General features: G+C 41.3%; 1 protein-coding gene across 2 annotated transcripts in view; it reads right to left on the reverse strand.

The window, feature by feature from the left end:
- ZNF385D (zinc finger protein 385D) overlaps positions 1-16,803 on the reverse strand; it is a 282,105-nt gene that overhangs the window by 14,097 nt on the left and 251,205 nt on the right. For both annotated transcript variants that reach the window (XM_037143986.2, XM_037143985.2), the window contains exon 5: positions 911-1,144. In XM_037143986.2, coding sequence (XP_036999881.1) covers positions 911-1,144 — 234 coding nt within the window. The remainder of the gene's footprint in view (positions 1-910; positions 1,145-16,803) is intronic.

A 16,803-nucleotide genomic window follows, 5' to 3' on the forward strand; every position in this document is an offset into this window, starting at 1 on the left:
AAGAAAGCATTTCGTCCTGACATGTTTTCTGTTATGATATATTAGAGGTTAGAGTTTATGTTTACAAAGCGTGGGTTTAAATCATTGCTCAGTCACTGAATTTGTTGTGTACCTTCTCGGAGCCTCAAATAAGGTGATGAGCATCTTTGGGTTGTCAGAAAAAGTAAGTAAAATATTATATGTACAGATCATGCCTCAATGACTGCCCAGAATAGACACTTTCTTAAGTTTAATTGCCCAGGTCATAAAAATTTAGCCCAAACAACATTATTTGCCATAAAACTTAAAAACCAAAGGTACATGGAATTAGGCAACAAAATTTTGCAAGTCTGTTGTTGGCACAACTTCAGAAATTTCATTTAGAAGCAAATGCATGGAAGTACTTAACAGCCTAGAAATCAAGTAAATACAAAGCTTCTATTTTAGAATTATTTTTCACTTTATCCCTTAGCAAGAGTGTCCAGCCTTTTGGTGTCTCTGGGCCACACTGGAAGAAAAAGAGTTGTCCTAGGCCACACATTAAATATACAAACACTGATGAAACTGAAGAGCAAAAAAAGGATTTTAAGCAAATTTACAATTTTGTGTTGGGCCGCATTCATAGCCATCCTGGGCACCATGCGGCCTGGGGACCAGAGTTTGGACGCCCCTGCTAATGTTTAATAACACTCACACCTACAACATCCACACCAACACATGAACAGCATATCACAGGAGCCCTGGAAACCCTCCCTTGACCCCATGTCAATGGCATTCGCGTGTCATTTTTATTTTTTAGTGGTTAATGAATCGCACGTAATAATTGCCAGTCTTCTGGCACCTCTTTGTCCCCTGCTGCAAAAGATCTAATCTATTCGGAGGAAGATAATTGTGGCGCAGTTGAGACAGAAAAGAAATGGCTGCATCTCACCACTGTTGTGGGCCTCCAGCTGTGAGGCGGAGTTGACAGCGACCTTGCATAGGGAACAGTAGAGAAGCCTTTTTGCCTTTTCTTCTTCCGTCTCCGTAGAAGGACATGAGCTATTGCCAGTGGCCGTTGTGGGGCTTTTTTCCACGTTGGAGGTGATCTCAGTTGTCATAACACTGCTTTTGCGAATTTCCACAGTTGTTGTTGTTGATATTGCTGGTGTCCCTGCGGTGCTGTCTGCATTCAAAATAGCATAGGGGAAGAAAGTGTGAAAACAGTGGTAGTGTCTTGCCCTATTTGGAAACATATAACTAACATTATATTCTGTTAATAATGATAAGAGCAGCTATCGATTGCTGCCTATTAACTGTGAGTCAGCCGTGTCATGAGGAAATTTACCCAGGTGACCACGTGCACTTTCGGACACCGATAGAAAACATTCAGACGACTCTTGAAAATATACCGACACACTTCACTTTGTTCTATGGAGTAAATAAATATTCCCGCAATTTTCTGTCCCTTAGTGAAATAATCTTTACAATGTATTATACTTTGTACAAATATGGCTTTTAAAATAAACAGGATACTTTTCAGATAATTTTTATTTACTACTTATTTTCCTATTTCTTTCTTTAATTAAAAAAATAAGTATGGATCATTTTACATATGCTTGTACAAAAAGAAAAAGGGAACTTTGATGATGATTGCTTTGTCCAGATCCACAGTTTAGAAAATCATAGTGCATGTATTCATCACCAAGTACAAAAATCATCACTATACAAATAAGAGGGATTCTAGGATGATGTATTTATTATATGCATGCTCGGTTCCAGGCTGTGTTTTGGGAGTTTGTGATATACTATTCAAACATTAGGCCCCTCTTTACAAGGAATACAGCCTGGTCACAGCGTGTTAATGTCAAATACTTTCAAGAGTTTCACTCCTCAAGTGTTGATACGTTGTAACCCTACAACTCTCTGGCTTCCTAGTCTGATTCTAAATCCCCAGAGGTCAACATGTTTAAGTCACAGGTGGGAAACACAAGGTCCTCAGTTGAATCCAGCCCTCCAGCTTGTTTTACCTGGCCTAGCACCTTGTGTTCTCGCTTAACTGTTAAGTAGTAGTTGCATTTATACAACCTTAAAATCATATTCGGCCCTTTGAAGGCTGATGTGGCCCCTGGTGAAAATAAGTCTGACACTCCTGTTCTAAGTGGAACTACCTTGCCCTAACTTCAGTTGGGCATACACAGCTCTCATTCCAAATACACCAATTACCATAGTTGTTAGCAATGTCTGCATTTCCAAGAACAAACTGTGAGTGAGCTCTGTGCTCATATCCTTTCCACTCTTTTACAGCTTATTCTGCCTTCCCACTGGCTGGATCTTAACCTCCTGTTCAAAATATTCCCATATTCCCAGGCTGTCTGTCCAGCTAAGCTGCTCTTGCAATTGTTTCTCATTCCATATGCTCCTGTGGTCACTACCTAATGCCACACTGAAAAGTCCACGGTAAATGGATTGGGCAGTGGCTAGCAAGGACAGTGCTCCACCTGCAGTGACGTGCTGCCTTGGTAAATGCTTCTTTTTAGCTCATACTCTCAAGAGCTGATCACTGTTACAGGATGCATCTTACCTTGGATACCCCTTTGAAACAGACACAGAGGTGGGAATATAGGTGAGATTAATTATAGCTTCTTTCCCAAATGTGGGGTCAGAAATACTAGTCACTAAGAAGATAAATGTGGTGTTGTTGAGGGTTGTTGTAGAAAACAATTCATCTGGATCTTATTTCCTTTGCCTGCCACTCCACACACTTTTAATCACTTACTTTAGCTGCTAAGATCATCAAGTCAGCTTCCTTCAGTGTCATGGAGATTATTCTCCACCCATGTTTTAAAAAATCAGCCCCTCATAACTAGAGAAAAGTAAATAAAATTTACTATAACTCCAGTTTTGCCACCAGAATTCATGTCTTCCTTTGAACACGGAGAGGTGCATTTCCCGATTAGTTTTTACTCATCCTGTAAGGTACCTGCTTAAAAGTACAACATCAGGTACCAGCCAGAAAAGAATTCTGAGAACTTGCATATGCCATAGAATACAATGGCTACTTTAAGATACTCTAGTAGCTTTTCATTTTTTCCAATAAACCAGAAATGACTGTTTGAAAGCATATGCCCATGTCTGTAAATAAATAACAAATGGCCAGTTAATTTGCTGTTTTATACACCTAATTTCCTTTAATCTTCAAAGAAACATGTGCAAATAAGGAACTTCTGGAACTTAAGAAAATCTCCTAAGGTCGCACAGTACTATATGGTGAATGAAAGCAAAGTGTTTCAAGCCACAAAGAAATGAGAGATTTTGAAACAAATACTGTGAAAGATATTCTTGGCCATGACAGTGATCCTCTACAGTAAGGGGACACACACCATTTTTTTTCTTACGATCAGCTCTGTAGAAAGTGACATCAGTAAGTACAGAGATATTTAAAGTTACAGTGGCTGGAGTACAATACTATTTTTACTTATTTCATTTAAATCTAAATCAAGCTATCCCTAGTAATAACCCACTTCTAACAATTGTTCTCTGGATTGACCATGTTTATTTTATGTCTTGATCTGAAAATTGTACATAGCACAGATCATAACAACCCTGAGCTGACTTCTTGATTTTCAGCGACGTTCATAATAAAAGCATAGAATAAAGAAAGCCATGGATCTTCCAACCCCTGTGACAGCTACCTTAGTGTCTTTCCTCATCCTGGAGAATAATGTACATTTATACTGAAGACATCACAAGATCCAGACACCAGGTTCTTGAAGCCTAGGACTTAGTGAAGTATTAACATCTCTTAAGGCAAGTCTGTTGCATGAGACAGGCTTAGGGGAATTGGTACCAAAACACTTAATTTCTGGCACTTCTACTTTGTATCTCCTTTATAACACATAGCTGAGCACAGATCTGTTATTGTCAGTAAGTCTGAAAGAAATACAAAGGTATATTTTTCATTTTAAATTTAATATGTAGATCTATAAAGGTAGGATTACTATTAACTTATGACAAGGCAGATTTTCCACTTACTTTTCATTTATAAGTGGTGAAGGGGCCATTTTTAACCCCAAAATTATTTTTTGGTAAATATATTTTAAGATTATGCTGAATTCAAAGAGAACCAACTATTTAAGAATGGAATTAAAAATTACATACAGCAAGGAGACATGGTTTATAAAATTAACAATTATATATGTTTTATTCATTCATTAAATAGAATCTTCGATCAGTGATCATGTTAAAAGCATCTACTCTTAATATGATGGGATGAGAATTGCCTCTATGTCTTCCTCCCCAAACTCATTATTCCTGTCTCACCATGAGAAAAGCATAAAACAAACCCAAGTGTAAGGACATTCTATAAAATTCCTGACCAATTGTCCTGAAAAAATGGCTAGGTCATCACAGCAAGGAAGACTGAGAAATGCCAGTCCAGAAGAATTTCAGGAGACACAATGACTCAAAATAATATGCTATCCTGACTGCAACCCTGAGGAAGGAAGGGAGAGAGGAAGGGAGGGAGGGAAAAAAGGAAGGAAGGAAGGAAAATACCCAAAGCACATTGCATAAAAAGCTAAGAAATCTGAATAAAGTATGAATTGCAGTTAATAACAACGTGTCGGTATTGGTTCACTAGTTGTGAAAAATTAGCCATGGCAATGTGACATATTAACAACAAAGGAACCTGGGTGCAGGGTGTCCTGACCCCCTCTGTAAGATTCTTGCATCTTGTTCTATAAACCTGAAACTATTTCAAGTTTATGAAATTTAAGAAAATAGAACTATAACCAGTCAACAGGGTATCACTGTTACTTTGGAGAGTTACAGTCACAAGGGATCTTAGAGCATAGTGAGAAGCTATAGTATACCTTTCCTGGTTTGGGGATAAGAGAATTTTAGTAAATGTCCCAAGGTCACATAGTGCTCCAGGGGAGGAACTGGGACGTGACACCTCGTCTCTCCATCCCAAATCCAGTGCCTGTTATCCTCTGAAACGACTTATGTATTTAAACTTCACTCCATCGATATTTATTCAACAGCTATCTTGTGCTTGGTTTTATATTAAGTCACTAAGAATGAGAAGGCCAAAAAAATCTATCCTGTACTAAAGTGGTTTATGAGGCATCTCATTATGTCTTTAAGTGTTAACAATAAAACTAATCCTTAATCAGCACACAAGGAACTCAATACACATTTATTGAAAGAAAACAATGAATGACTGAATAAACGACAGTTACAGAGAATGAGGGCACAAGCACTTTTAAAGCATGGACAAGTATGAGCTCATTCGAGCTTCAGGAAACCTCCCAGGGGCCATGCCCTTGGACCCTCATCCGCGAGGAGAAACTGAGCTCCAGAGACCTGGGGACCTGTCCCGCCCACGCCAGAGCTGCCGGCTGGGCCGCAGTGATTTGAACTCAGACAGGCTGGCTCAGAACCACATGTTCTTCATTTATTGTGTATGGCCAACATTTCAATCATCTTCACAAAAGAATAAGTGACCCCCCCATCAATTAATTCACATTGGTTATGATTTATGACGCATGTTTGAACATAGCATCTTAAAATCTTGACTTGAAAAGAAAGTAAACATGGCCCAAGCTAGAGTCCATCATGTATGTCCACACATCCATTTATGTCAAATTTAAGCTGCTGGAATCCATGTATCAGAAGGAGGAAAGAAAAGGAAAACCTACAGCTTTCAAATAACCTCTTATGCAAGATGGTAAAGTTTAAACTGCAGGCCTTCCTTATTGCCCTCCCTCTCTCCCTTTCTCTCTAAGATAAGAAAGGAGAAAAATAATTCACTTTTCCTAATGTTTCCCAAAGACAGATTCAGATTTCTTTACACTATTCAACTAACGACTCTCCAGGGACAATCTACATGGCAAGGGTTTGAAAATGATGGGCCAGTTCTGTGGGGAGAAAACAAGGTTGGAGATGATCTGGACCTGCTTTTCTGGGCCGTTTCTCTGCCAGTGCCCTGTAGCAGATACTCATCATTGCCCACGGTTCGGCCTTGGCATCCAAACACACTGCTAATACTTTGTGGAACGGGGTTTTTGTTGAGAATAAAAGGAAACTGGACAGTATACAGAGTAGCCCATTTGTGGTTCTCATCCTTGTAGGAGAACATTGTAAATACTTTTGAAAAAATCCTCAAAGCATAAGGAAGGATTCCAGAAAATACCAACAACTTGAATTCCAGATAATAAAATAGAGCAGCCAAGGGACATGGTCTGGATAAGAAATTATTCTCCTAGTTACAGACCTCAAAACCCAACTAGGAGAACCGAAGGTGAGTTAAGTTTTCTCCTTGGTAAGGGTGTAACTGGGTCAGCACTCAGAGTGCCCCAGGATCTAGGACAAATCTTCACTAACCTATCTCAGTGGGTCAGAGAAGCAAAGGCCAGCCACTGAAAGTTCATTTGCATATCTCTGACAAGTTGGCTAGATTTCATAGTTACGCTAAATAGCTCTGCCTGCCAGGGAGGTGGGCAGGACTTTAATCCTTGATGTAGTAGTGCTGGTGGGAGAAGCTTGGAGGTGGTTTGCTCTGTCTCACGGCACCACACCTGCCTGGACTAAAAAAACGGCAGCTGGAGAAAGGCAGAAGTTACAGAATGGGCAGATGTAGCCGACTGTGGGAGGAGTCAAAAATGGGGTTACAGAGAAGGTGCTGGGATTCAAACTAGGCATGGCAGCCATTCCCTGCTCTCGGCTGTGCGGCTTGGAAGGGAATAGAAGGGTTGATACAGGGTACAGCCAAGGGGGAGGGCCCCCAAAAAGATTTGGAATGGTGTCCAGAATTCAAAGTGTATAGGAATATTGGAGAGACATATAAGATGTCCTCACCTTTACCCAGTGGGAAGAGACAAATAGAGCCAGGGCCATTGAGAGCTGTTTTGCATAGCAACAGTTTCGCAGCTAACCTCTGGAATGATTATTTAACATATCTATAAGCTTTAACTGGTTTCATAGATATGTTAAATAGCAGTGGCCAAGTTTGGAGAAGGGAGAAGGGAGTGGCTGGGACTCAAGGTGAAACTAGGGGCTGCGCTCCTGAGTGAGAGTGCCTGTGTGAGAGCTTGGAAAAGACTGGCTCCAGGACATGAGGGGACAACTGCCCAGGTGAAAGGGAAAATCACGCAGCTTTGCCAGAATGGAGATCCCTGCAGCCAGGTGAAGGAGAAAGCCACATGCTTTTGGTGAAGTGCGAACACCTGCAGCTTTGGTAGAAGAGGCCCACGCAGCTTTGGGGTGCCCCCTTTGGCCGCGTGGCCTGGAAAGCAGGAGAGACTTTGACTGGAACTGGGTACAAAGAACTCTTGCCAGTGGACCATGAGAGGGTACCACAGTACTTTGGATTAACTAGAGAGAGATCCTGCCTGCATGGTGACACGGCTGACGGTGCCAGTGGCCTGAAACACAGACGTGTGCTCTTTTCCTGATTTTACGGTACCCGGAGTTGGGACAGTGGGAGAAGCGGGAGCTGTGTGGGTGTAGGTGTATAACCTAAAGGACTTTGATATTTTAGTGGAGGCGTTAGGCCTGAATAGCATTAAATAAACATTTCATTTCCTTTTCACAAATCTCTGGCATTGAGAGATGTCTTTCCAATTGGCGGTGGACAGAAGAGCCCAGTAGATATTAGTATTCCGTCCTTGGGAGGGCCCCTGTTGTGTAGCAATATTTGGCATCCCTGGGTGGGCCAAATATTGTATTGCCCTCCCCCCCCCTTGGACCTCTTGTTCGGTAACAGGGTCATGAACAAGGGACGATGTAGCAGCCATGAGGCCGGCGCGCTCTCTCTGTCCCCCTCTGCCCCTCTCTCTGCCTTGCGGGGTGGAAAGGAGAAGGGCTCTTGGCCATTGGCGGGGTAGCAGTGAGGGAAGAGACATGCTGTCTGTAGTGAGGGATTTTTGCCATGTGGTTTGAAAGAGAGCGGTGAGAAGAGAGAGGTAAGCAAGCAAGGAGCTGTGTAATTTATAGAGAGGGAGGGGGCCATGCAGCTTGGACTATTAAGAAAGGAGATACTGCTGCTGTGATCGTGCTGGCTCTAGCTGATGCTGGAGCTGCCAAGGACTCCCTTGCAAGGTTCTGATTTGCTACACCTGGATTTGACCTGGACTCTCAGGACTTGTGCTTTTCTGGACTATTATATGGAGGCTGGCAGCAATGTATTTCAGATTCTGCACAGGTAAGGACATGGAAACTTTGGGGGATATTTGTGGTGGGGAGCATGGGAAGTGCTTGATCTCCTGAGAAGAGGGGCTCTGAGCTCTCCCGAGGTGGGAGTGTTGTGAATAAAAGCCTGCAGTAATTGTTGGGTCATTCACCACGGTGCCACATGGATGGGCCCCTGTCTGCTTGACAGCAACAGGAATCAGTATTATGACCCAAAGGTGCTGATCATGTTTTCCCATCAATTAAAGACTTGGGGTTATATACAATTTATTTCTTCTTCTCTGTGTGAATTTAAGTCTCACCCAGGCTTACGAGGAAGTGACCAGAACAGCTGCTTCCTCTTAACTAGGTGGACATTTTGAAGAATAAAAGGGTGCTCCATGACAAAAATCTCAAGTTTTCAGAAGTTACTACTGGTGGTCTCTTTCCTACAGACTTTATTTGACATAGCCAACTATTTAGCACAGTACCACACTTGCAGGCTTGGGCAGAAATGGCCCCTGCATTGGGTTCTGTACTTCCGATGGTTCCACATATCACAAGCCACTGAAACAAAAGTCTAATGTTTTCTGATCTTGTAAAAAGTGTTTAGATAACTTTTTCAATAACTAATTGAGCAAATTGGAATCACAGGGAAGGAAAGTAGGAGCTGAACTGGGTGCCCCAAAAGGCAGAGTTCACAAGTGTGTGTGTGTGTGTGTGTGTGTTTGTGGTAGTGTGTGTCTCTGTGTGTATATCTATTTGTGTGCATGTCTGGCTTTGTGTGTGCTGAGAGGTGAGAGGAGATCACAGCCTCTGTTTGGAAACTGGAGAAATGGGTTGGTTTGTTCAAAGGTAGTTGCATCATCATAACTGTGGTATGTTTAAGAGGACAAAGTCCCCCAAATATTCCCTCCTTCTCCTCTGCTCTGCTGGTATGGGAAGTGCTTCAAACTGCCTGGTAATCCTGGACCCACCAATTGAAATCGGAGAGAATGAATACCTCCCCCAGCAGGTGACTCAATTTCGCTGGGTCCAGTCACCACGGAAACGCACTGGCTTTGTGAACAGGCTCTTCCCGGTCCCTGCAAACCTGTGCTACCAACTTTATAGGACATGGGGCTGACTCAGGTGAGTAGATTCCTCATCTTCCAGGTCATCAGGGCAATCACTAGGCTCCGGAGTTTCTATGTGAAACTTGAAGTGTAACTTGTAAATTTTCAGCTCTGTGGCAGGTGGTACCCATTTGTACTCTTGTCTTGGCCCTGAAGCTTTGGGGGTCGTACTGATTGCACCCTCATGCATCAGATCCCGTGCTAATCCCTGGAAGTGGAGAAATAAACATGATATAATTTGTACACTGAGGAGTGATAGGGCTCTAATATGATGAGAATGGAGGGAATATGAATTTGCTCTCTTTGAGGAGAATAAGCAGGAGGAGGTACCCTAAGAAAATATTAGAAAAATAATATACTTCAAACTGATTTATCATACCTGCAATACTTCGTGCCATGTAAAAAATGACCCACTGTACCTTTTTAATAAAGAGACACATTCTGTCTTAGAGTGACCTGAATAAAACTGTTAATGTTTTAAGGGGTCAGGTGTATAATTCTCCTACTTTTACACCACTTGAACTACACTTCCTATGTCTTGTGCATATTAGAAATTATAGAAAGGCAGGGATTTCAAAAACTCAGAAAACAAAAATACCCAACTGCAACTTCTGAGACGCTTCCCGAAGTTGCCCAGCAGGTGATCTGTTTGAGGCAAGGACATCAGCACAGTAGATTCACACACAGTGAGAACGGTGTGCGTGGTCGTCTGCTGAACTCCCTTTGCACCGCACCCTCACATGCAGATTAAAACACGAGTTGTTGTGATGGGAAGTATTTGAGACAGAGCCCACTGTTTCCAAAAAGGAGACTCCACTCTTGGATTTCCCTCTTGAAGCTGGAACCAAGTAGTTTCTTTGGGATTGGCCATTTTTAGGAGGACTGTGTGATTTGAGGGTCATGTTAGACTACGTTTCATTTCACAGGAAAATTTATCAGAAATGTAGGGTATGACGATCAGTGACTAATAGTTTGGGGTAAGAAGGCTAGAGAATATAGTTGCCAGGTTAGCAGTTGGTTGCAGAAACTCTCCGAAGAAGGTGGCGATCAGGACCAGATTAAAGAAGGCTTGACTTGGGCCAGGGAGCTGAGAGGGGAGCGAATGAGGAAGAACAGGAGCAGGAGGACCAGGCCAAGCAGGAGGGAGGTCAGAGGCTCCAGAAGCACAGAGGGCTCAGAGGAACTGTCCATCTTAGTCACCATCCAACAGCTGGTCAACCAAAGCTGAGATCCACTTTATACCTTCAAAGCTTGTAGCTCTGAAACGTCCTTGACCTCAAAAGGGACTTCTCTAGTTGGAACTGAGATTTCACCGAGTACAAATGCAGGCATAAAGCTAGGCAATACTTACACAAACACATTCACACACACGCACACACACGGCAACAGGAAAAGACAGGAGATGCGTGAATTTGGGCCATTGCCCACAGTAGAATCAGGGAATGTGGGAAATGGGAGACCACGCAGCCTCACTAAGAAAAAGGGGGGTTCATTACACCACTCTGGTCAGCTCTCATCCTCTCAGCTTTGCGGGTCAGGTTTTACCAGATGTTTTGATGATCAGTTTGAGAAAAGCCAACAATTTTTATGAAAAATTTCCAGATTTTAAGTTTTAGCAGCTGTGTATGTGTGTGTGTGTTTGTGTGTGTGTATAATGTCCTGTGAGGGGCGAAATCTTCTCTGTGCTCTGCCAGAGCTGTGTGGGCTGCTGGTTTGGAAGGTTCTCGAGGGACACTGCCTGTCCTCCGAGCACAGCTCGCTTGCACAGCGGTTCAGACTCCGGTTCTCCCTCACAAGGCAAGGTTTCTATTTTACAATAGAAATGATTGCGATACAATGATTGCGGCAAGTCTTTTTTTCTTTTCCTTTGCCAGATAATCGGCCCTTGTTTCTTTCAAGTCCACAAGAAGAGGCTTGCTCTAGGGGAGATGCCTTGGTGTGTGTGGACGGCTATGCCTGAGTTCATACTTGTATCCCAGGGGTGTTCTTGGTTGGTAACAGTTGCCTCAGCGAACTCTAGTATCTCACCACATTGGAGCGTTCGTTCCTGAAATTCAGCGGGGATTATACTCCCCGCTGCCACAGCATATGTGTGCTCCACAACACAACTAGAACAGAGCTTCCCAGATGCTTGGTAATTGATAAGTATAGAGGCTGTTGTCAACAAATTTGTGCTGCTAGGCCTTTGCCTTTCTTTGAAAAGTTCAGACTGTATCCCCTTAAGACACTAAAATAAAAATTGGCATAGCAATAAGAAGAGCACGTCTCTGACCTGCTAATGTAAGCTTTCATTTTTAATTCACTTTTGCGTTACACTTTGTAAAACTCTGCTTCTTCCCCTCCATTCTCCCTGTGCTCTCTTGGTTTTCACACTACCCACCAACAACGAGACCAACATGTTGGAAACTTCCGTGAATCAGAAATAATCCTGTCACTGTAAACCAGTGTTTTCTAAAACTTCTGTGCACACCGCAGTCCCCTGGGAGTTTCATAGAACAGCGACTACTGATTCCCGCCCGCAGAGCTCAGGGTTCCGAGGTCCAGGTTTGGGGCTGAATGTGTGCACTCCCCCCGAGTACCCAGGCGGTGCCACTGCTGCTGGGCTGAGGACCATACTGCGAGAAGCTGACAGTTTGTTTCTGGATGACACGAACTGGTCTCAGGTGTAGAGCGATAATGTCACTTAAAGTCATGAAAGTCAACATGGGAAGTGGGGGACTGGAGGACCACTGTCCTTCCTGCACCTGGGGAAGTTCCAGTGACATGGGATTTTTCAGCACTCAAACAGGGACTGTGTGTGGCAGGCCAGCGCAAGTTGATTACCCTAAGTGAGAGTCTGGAATAAATTGGAAACAGGTTTAAAAAAATGCTTTAAATGTAGGCAATGAACACTTTCTACGGAAAGATGCATCGTTTGAGATATATGTAATAATAAATGAGGGAGGATGTAGACACACTCAGACCCTTAAGGCCAAAATAAAATACTTATTTAATGTTCTACTGAGCAGTTGAACCAGGAGCTCTTTTTATAAGAATACAGTCTTCTCTCAGGAACTTGGAGTGTTTGCTTCTAAGGGAATCCATTTCCTATATTGTTCACAGATGTATGCTTGATCCCTTTTGAATGTAAATTAATTCAAAGCAAGTTCATTCAAAACTAAGTGAATCAGAAGGCAAGACCACTAGGCTTTGAGAGTTAATTGAGCGGTTCTGGCCACTGGACATACAACTGAGAAGCACCAAGGGGTTAGTTTTGTCAGAACCTGTGAACTTTTCTGATAAACAGCACTAGAGAGAAAGAAAGGGGAAGATAAAAAAAGAAAATCAATGTATTCCAAAGCTACTTTAAGTGATTTAGATGCCATTAGATCAGAAAACTGCCTTTTTAGGCTTCTAATAGAGATTTTAATTTTCCCCCACAGGAAGGCAGAAGAAAAAAACATCTTCTCAGGTCTCTAAGTGGTCATTCTCCTGTCCTGGGAGCTTTCAGAAGGAAAGAAGTGTGGATGCCACAGTAGCCATTGCCCTTCCATTAATGAACAGGTCTGTGAGTTGAAAAACTCCACTTGAAAGCCAGCAGACAGTCATGGTATATTATGGTTCCTCAGTGACCACACAGGCTGGTTTACCTGTTGATAGTAGTAACCGGCTTCTTCCTTTTGCCTATGTGCTTAGGTTAAACATAAGGGTTTGCTTTGTATCCTTAACTTCCATAATACCTGACTACTGAGGTTTATGCTGTGATACATCATGAATCTTGAAAGCTTTAGTAATTGAAATTGAACACAAAGTGAAAGAGGACGTGCCTTCTGAAGATGAAGTTAGAATGTGTCCAGAATTGAGAATGTAGAGATAGTCATGCCAAGCCATTTAGGATACAAATCCTTGTCATAGTATCCTGTGCAGCAGCTCACATAATAAAAAGAAAGTTATAATTGTCAGCTCATCAATGTTTTTGTATCTTAGAGCTGTCTTGAAGATAAGAAAACAAACTCTCACAATGGATGACACAATGATAAAGTATTTAGTGTGGATATAATATAGAACATTATTCCATCTGGCCTCAGGCACTTTATTCTGTGTATAAGAGTTGCTTAGCAATTTGCATTAAATGTTAGTGTTTCACAGATTGACTATGCAGGGAACATTTAAATCACTACAAGCATACCATGATGTAACTGATAGGCCATTCAGAAATCCACATTCCAATTTTTTTCTCCACATTTCAGACCAGGAAAGGGTTTCCAGGGAATGGGTTCCACAGGAAAAACTATGGGAAATACTTGGCAAAGACAAGAGAAATAAAGTAAAAGAGAGGGCCCTTAAAACATTGAGAAAAATATCATACATTTTAAGTGACAACTTCAACAACTTCTAGGCATTCCACTTCAAGCAGGAACTATGTTGTCTCAAGCACCAAACTACTAGTCATTTCACCCCAAACAACAATTTATTATTATTTTTGTCTCTGCAGAATGGAGAAGAAGAGGGAGTCATCATAAAGTATATTTGATAAAATGTCTGTCTTCAAAGTAGTTGTTTCCATGGAATGTTAATGTACTTCAACCAAGTCGAATTTTAAAAGTTGGAGGACACACAAAAATTAGAAAGAATATGCATATCAAATAGAACAGGAAACATTAGAACTCTACTCATTATTTACTGAAAGGTTGATTGCTGAAAAATTAATAGACCTGCTTAGAAACTAATCAAATTCTGGAGCAAATGTCTCTCAGCAAAACCAACAGAACTATTTTTCTACAATGGTAAGATTCCTTTTTTTTTTTAATCTATAGAAACCATGTAAACCAGGTTTTCATGAAATTGCAGACAGAAAGTTATCTTTCCTATTATTTCCCTATCACATTTCTAGAAGTTTTGGGGTACAGCAAACTGCCCCCTGCACAATAACCCACCACACTATATACTCTTCTGTTTGTTTTTGAGAATATATTCATTGTAATAGTATCACCATTTCACCAAAACAGTAATTGAAACACCAAAAAAACAGACAGTCTCTCTTTTGTCTAAATGATGCAGAATAAGCATTTTTAATTTTCCTAGGCCTCATTTAAGAGACTAGTTATTTTGCCATTATTTAAATAGCTTCAAATCTAATTACTTATTTTGTGTATATATTGAAGGAAAAATGCTTATTCTGGCTAACTTCCTGGTTAGCACTATCAACCAAGATTTAACTCAATCCTTTAAGATAAATATATTTTAAGGAAGGGCTATGATAAAGAATAAACCACCTGGGAATTAATTTCAAAATAAAGTATTATTTTTGATGGTTAGTACTGACCATTCTGATTGTGTAGAATGCCAAATATTTTCATAGCTACAAAAGGATGGATATCTAGCCCCACGACCTGACTTATCAAAGGATGATGGCATTTCTATTACCCTTTGGGATATCATTTCATAAGTCAAATCATAACACTATATTAGAGACCACTTGCGATGAATAGAAGTTCTGAAATTTCATCACTAACTTAGATACATAATTTAAAAATAATTTGTAGCTCAGCTTTAGAAAACAATCATTTTTTAAATTTAGGATACGTATTTGTATAGCTGTTTTTAATTATCACTATTTCTACTTTTAACCAACTGTGAAATTGAAATGAAAAGCCAGCACTTGGGTAAACCACTTGGCTTTGTAGATCACTTTTCAAAAATTGGGTTGGAAGAGATTCTGTTTTATGTATCCTGTTTTCTGTAAACCTTTTCTAAATCATTAGGTTCTTTCGATGATGTTTCTCCAGAAATGGAAATGTCTCAGTGCAATATGTGACTAGTTCTTCATATCCTTCCTGGCAGGCTCTCTGCTCTGGGAGGAAGCCCGGCCAAGGATGCTGGCAGTCCAGGGCTGGGTGTGTGTAGTGAATCATCTGAGTGCATAGGGCGTGTACAAGGCAGACCACATCCAAGCTTGGCACTTGCAAGCCTGTTGCCAAGGAGGCAGGATCACAGCCAGTCCATGAAAGACAATTCACAGGACTGGGGAGAAAAGTCAGAGCCACCAAACGAGTTGGGTGAGAAGGAACAGCCCTGGAGTATTTGAGGACATGGCTGGCAGACAAGGTGGTGACCTTGCCGGGTTATTTGTAGCATGATGTCTTATCCCTTAGACAGAGCTGTCACAGTTTGAGAAAAGAGTATTCATGACCACCATCTGCCCCTCCCACAGAAGGGGGCAGGAAGCAAATGAAGAGATGGCCACTGTGTGTCTAGAGACTTTGGGCTTCATGCCCCTTGTTCCCACTACAGAAAACCAGGGTGAAGAGGCAGGAGAGGCAAGCATGGGGCTCAAGCTGTCTTTCTTCCTCCTCGTCTATTCAGCTGGCCTACTGACTCTCCCACCAAAAATACAACCACAATCTTAATAAATAAATTAAATAGCATGTGTACAGATGTGCTTCTCCTTTTGAGATTTCAGTGTGCTCCCATAAGCTGCCACTCACTGAAGACATTTCTAGAGAAAAAAAAAGTGTAAACTTTTGAGACTGGCTGGGAGGAAGAAAACAAGACAAGGGACCAAGGATTGGGCAGGCCAGCTCATGGGGTTCGGTTGTACAATGTGGTTCGGTGAGGTCATTTTTCTCGGAAGTGCATCCAGGGAACATCGCTGCTTTGGCCTAACTTTGTAAAAAAAACACAATGTTTCTTACCAAAAGGGAAGCCAAAAATAAATTCATTTGGATGATTTAAATGCACAGATAATTCTAAGTGTTAAACTCTTGATACACACTTAGAAATTGAAAAAAATATATTTTACTTTCACACTTTATTTTCACTAAACGTATGATATGTGCATCTTTAGCATTGTGATACCATAGTTTTCATAGTCATTTACTCTTACTTCACACTCCAGAAAAAGGCCATTGTGACTTAACCTTCAAAGTACAATCCCAAAGTCAGTAAAAGTTTCTTCTCTGCCTGACTCGTCAATCTGGGCTAATCAGTGTCTCCTCAGACTTGAAGTCTAATTAAGGTGAAGGGATCTAAATGAGATAGAAATTATTTGGTTTTGCTTATTAGCTCTGCTTTTTGCAAGATAAGGGAGAATTAGAAAGAAAAGAAGCAAGAGAGAAGAGTTAGAGAGAAATGTGTCTTACTTGTCCTTCTAAATTATAAACTTCATTGGAAGAGAACTTTACTGAGCTTCTCCTCTTAAAGCATATTTTTATCAGTCAGCCCAGATGGACCAATGTAATGAACCAATCCACAGAATTTGGATAAATTTCTTCTCTTTCGATCTTTGAAGATCCCATCATCACAGATGCTCTGCTTCTATTGAGGGATATGGCTTATTGAGATTTCTGAGATGCTAATGGAAAAGGTGCCACTGGATATGATGATTTATGAATTCTGATGTGAATATCAGTGACAAACCAAAGTAAATGCCGAAGAAGTCTGCAGCTGGTTTTGCAAGATGTATGGTATACAATATACTCAAAATGATAGATAATGCACCAGCCAAAATTAGACAAAGTTTGCTTCTGCAACTGCTTCTCTGTCTCATTATTTTTGTTATTTTAAATTTTGCATGATA

The sequence above is a fragment of the Artibeus jamaicensis genome, unplaced genomic scaffold, assembly GCF_021234435.1.
Source record: "Artibeus jamaicensis isolate MK-2021 breed Jamaican fruit bat unplaced genomic scaffold, CSHL_Jam_final contig_519, whole genome shotgun sequence".
Taxonomy (NCBI): Eukaryota; Metazoa; Chordata; class Mammalia; order Chiroptera; family Phyllostomidae; genus Artibeus; species Artibeus jamaicensis.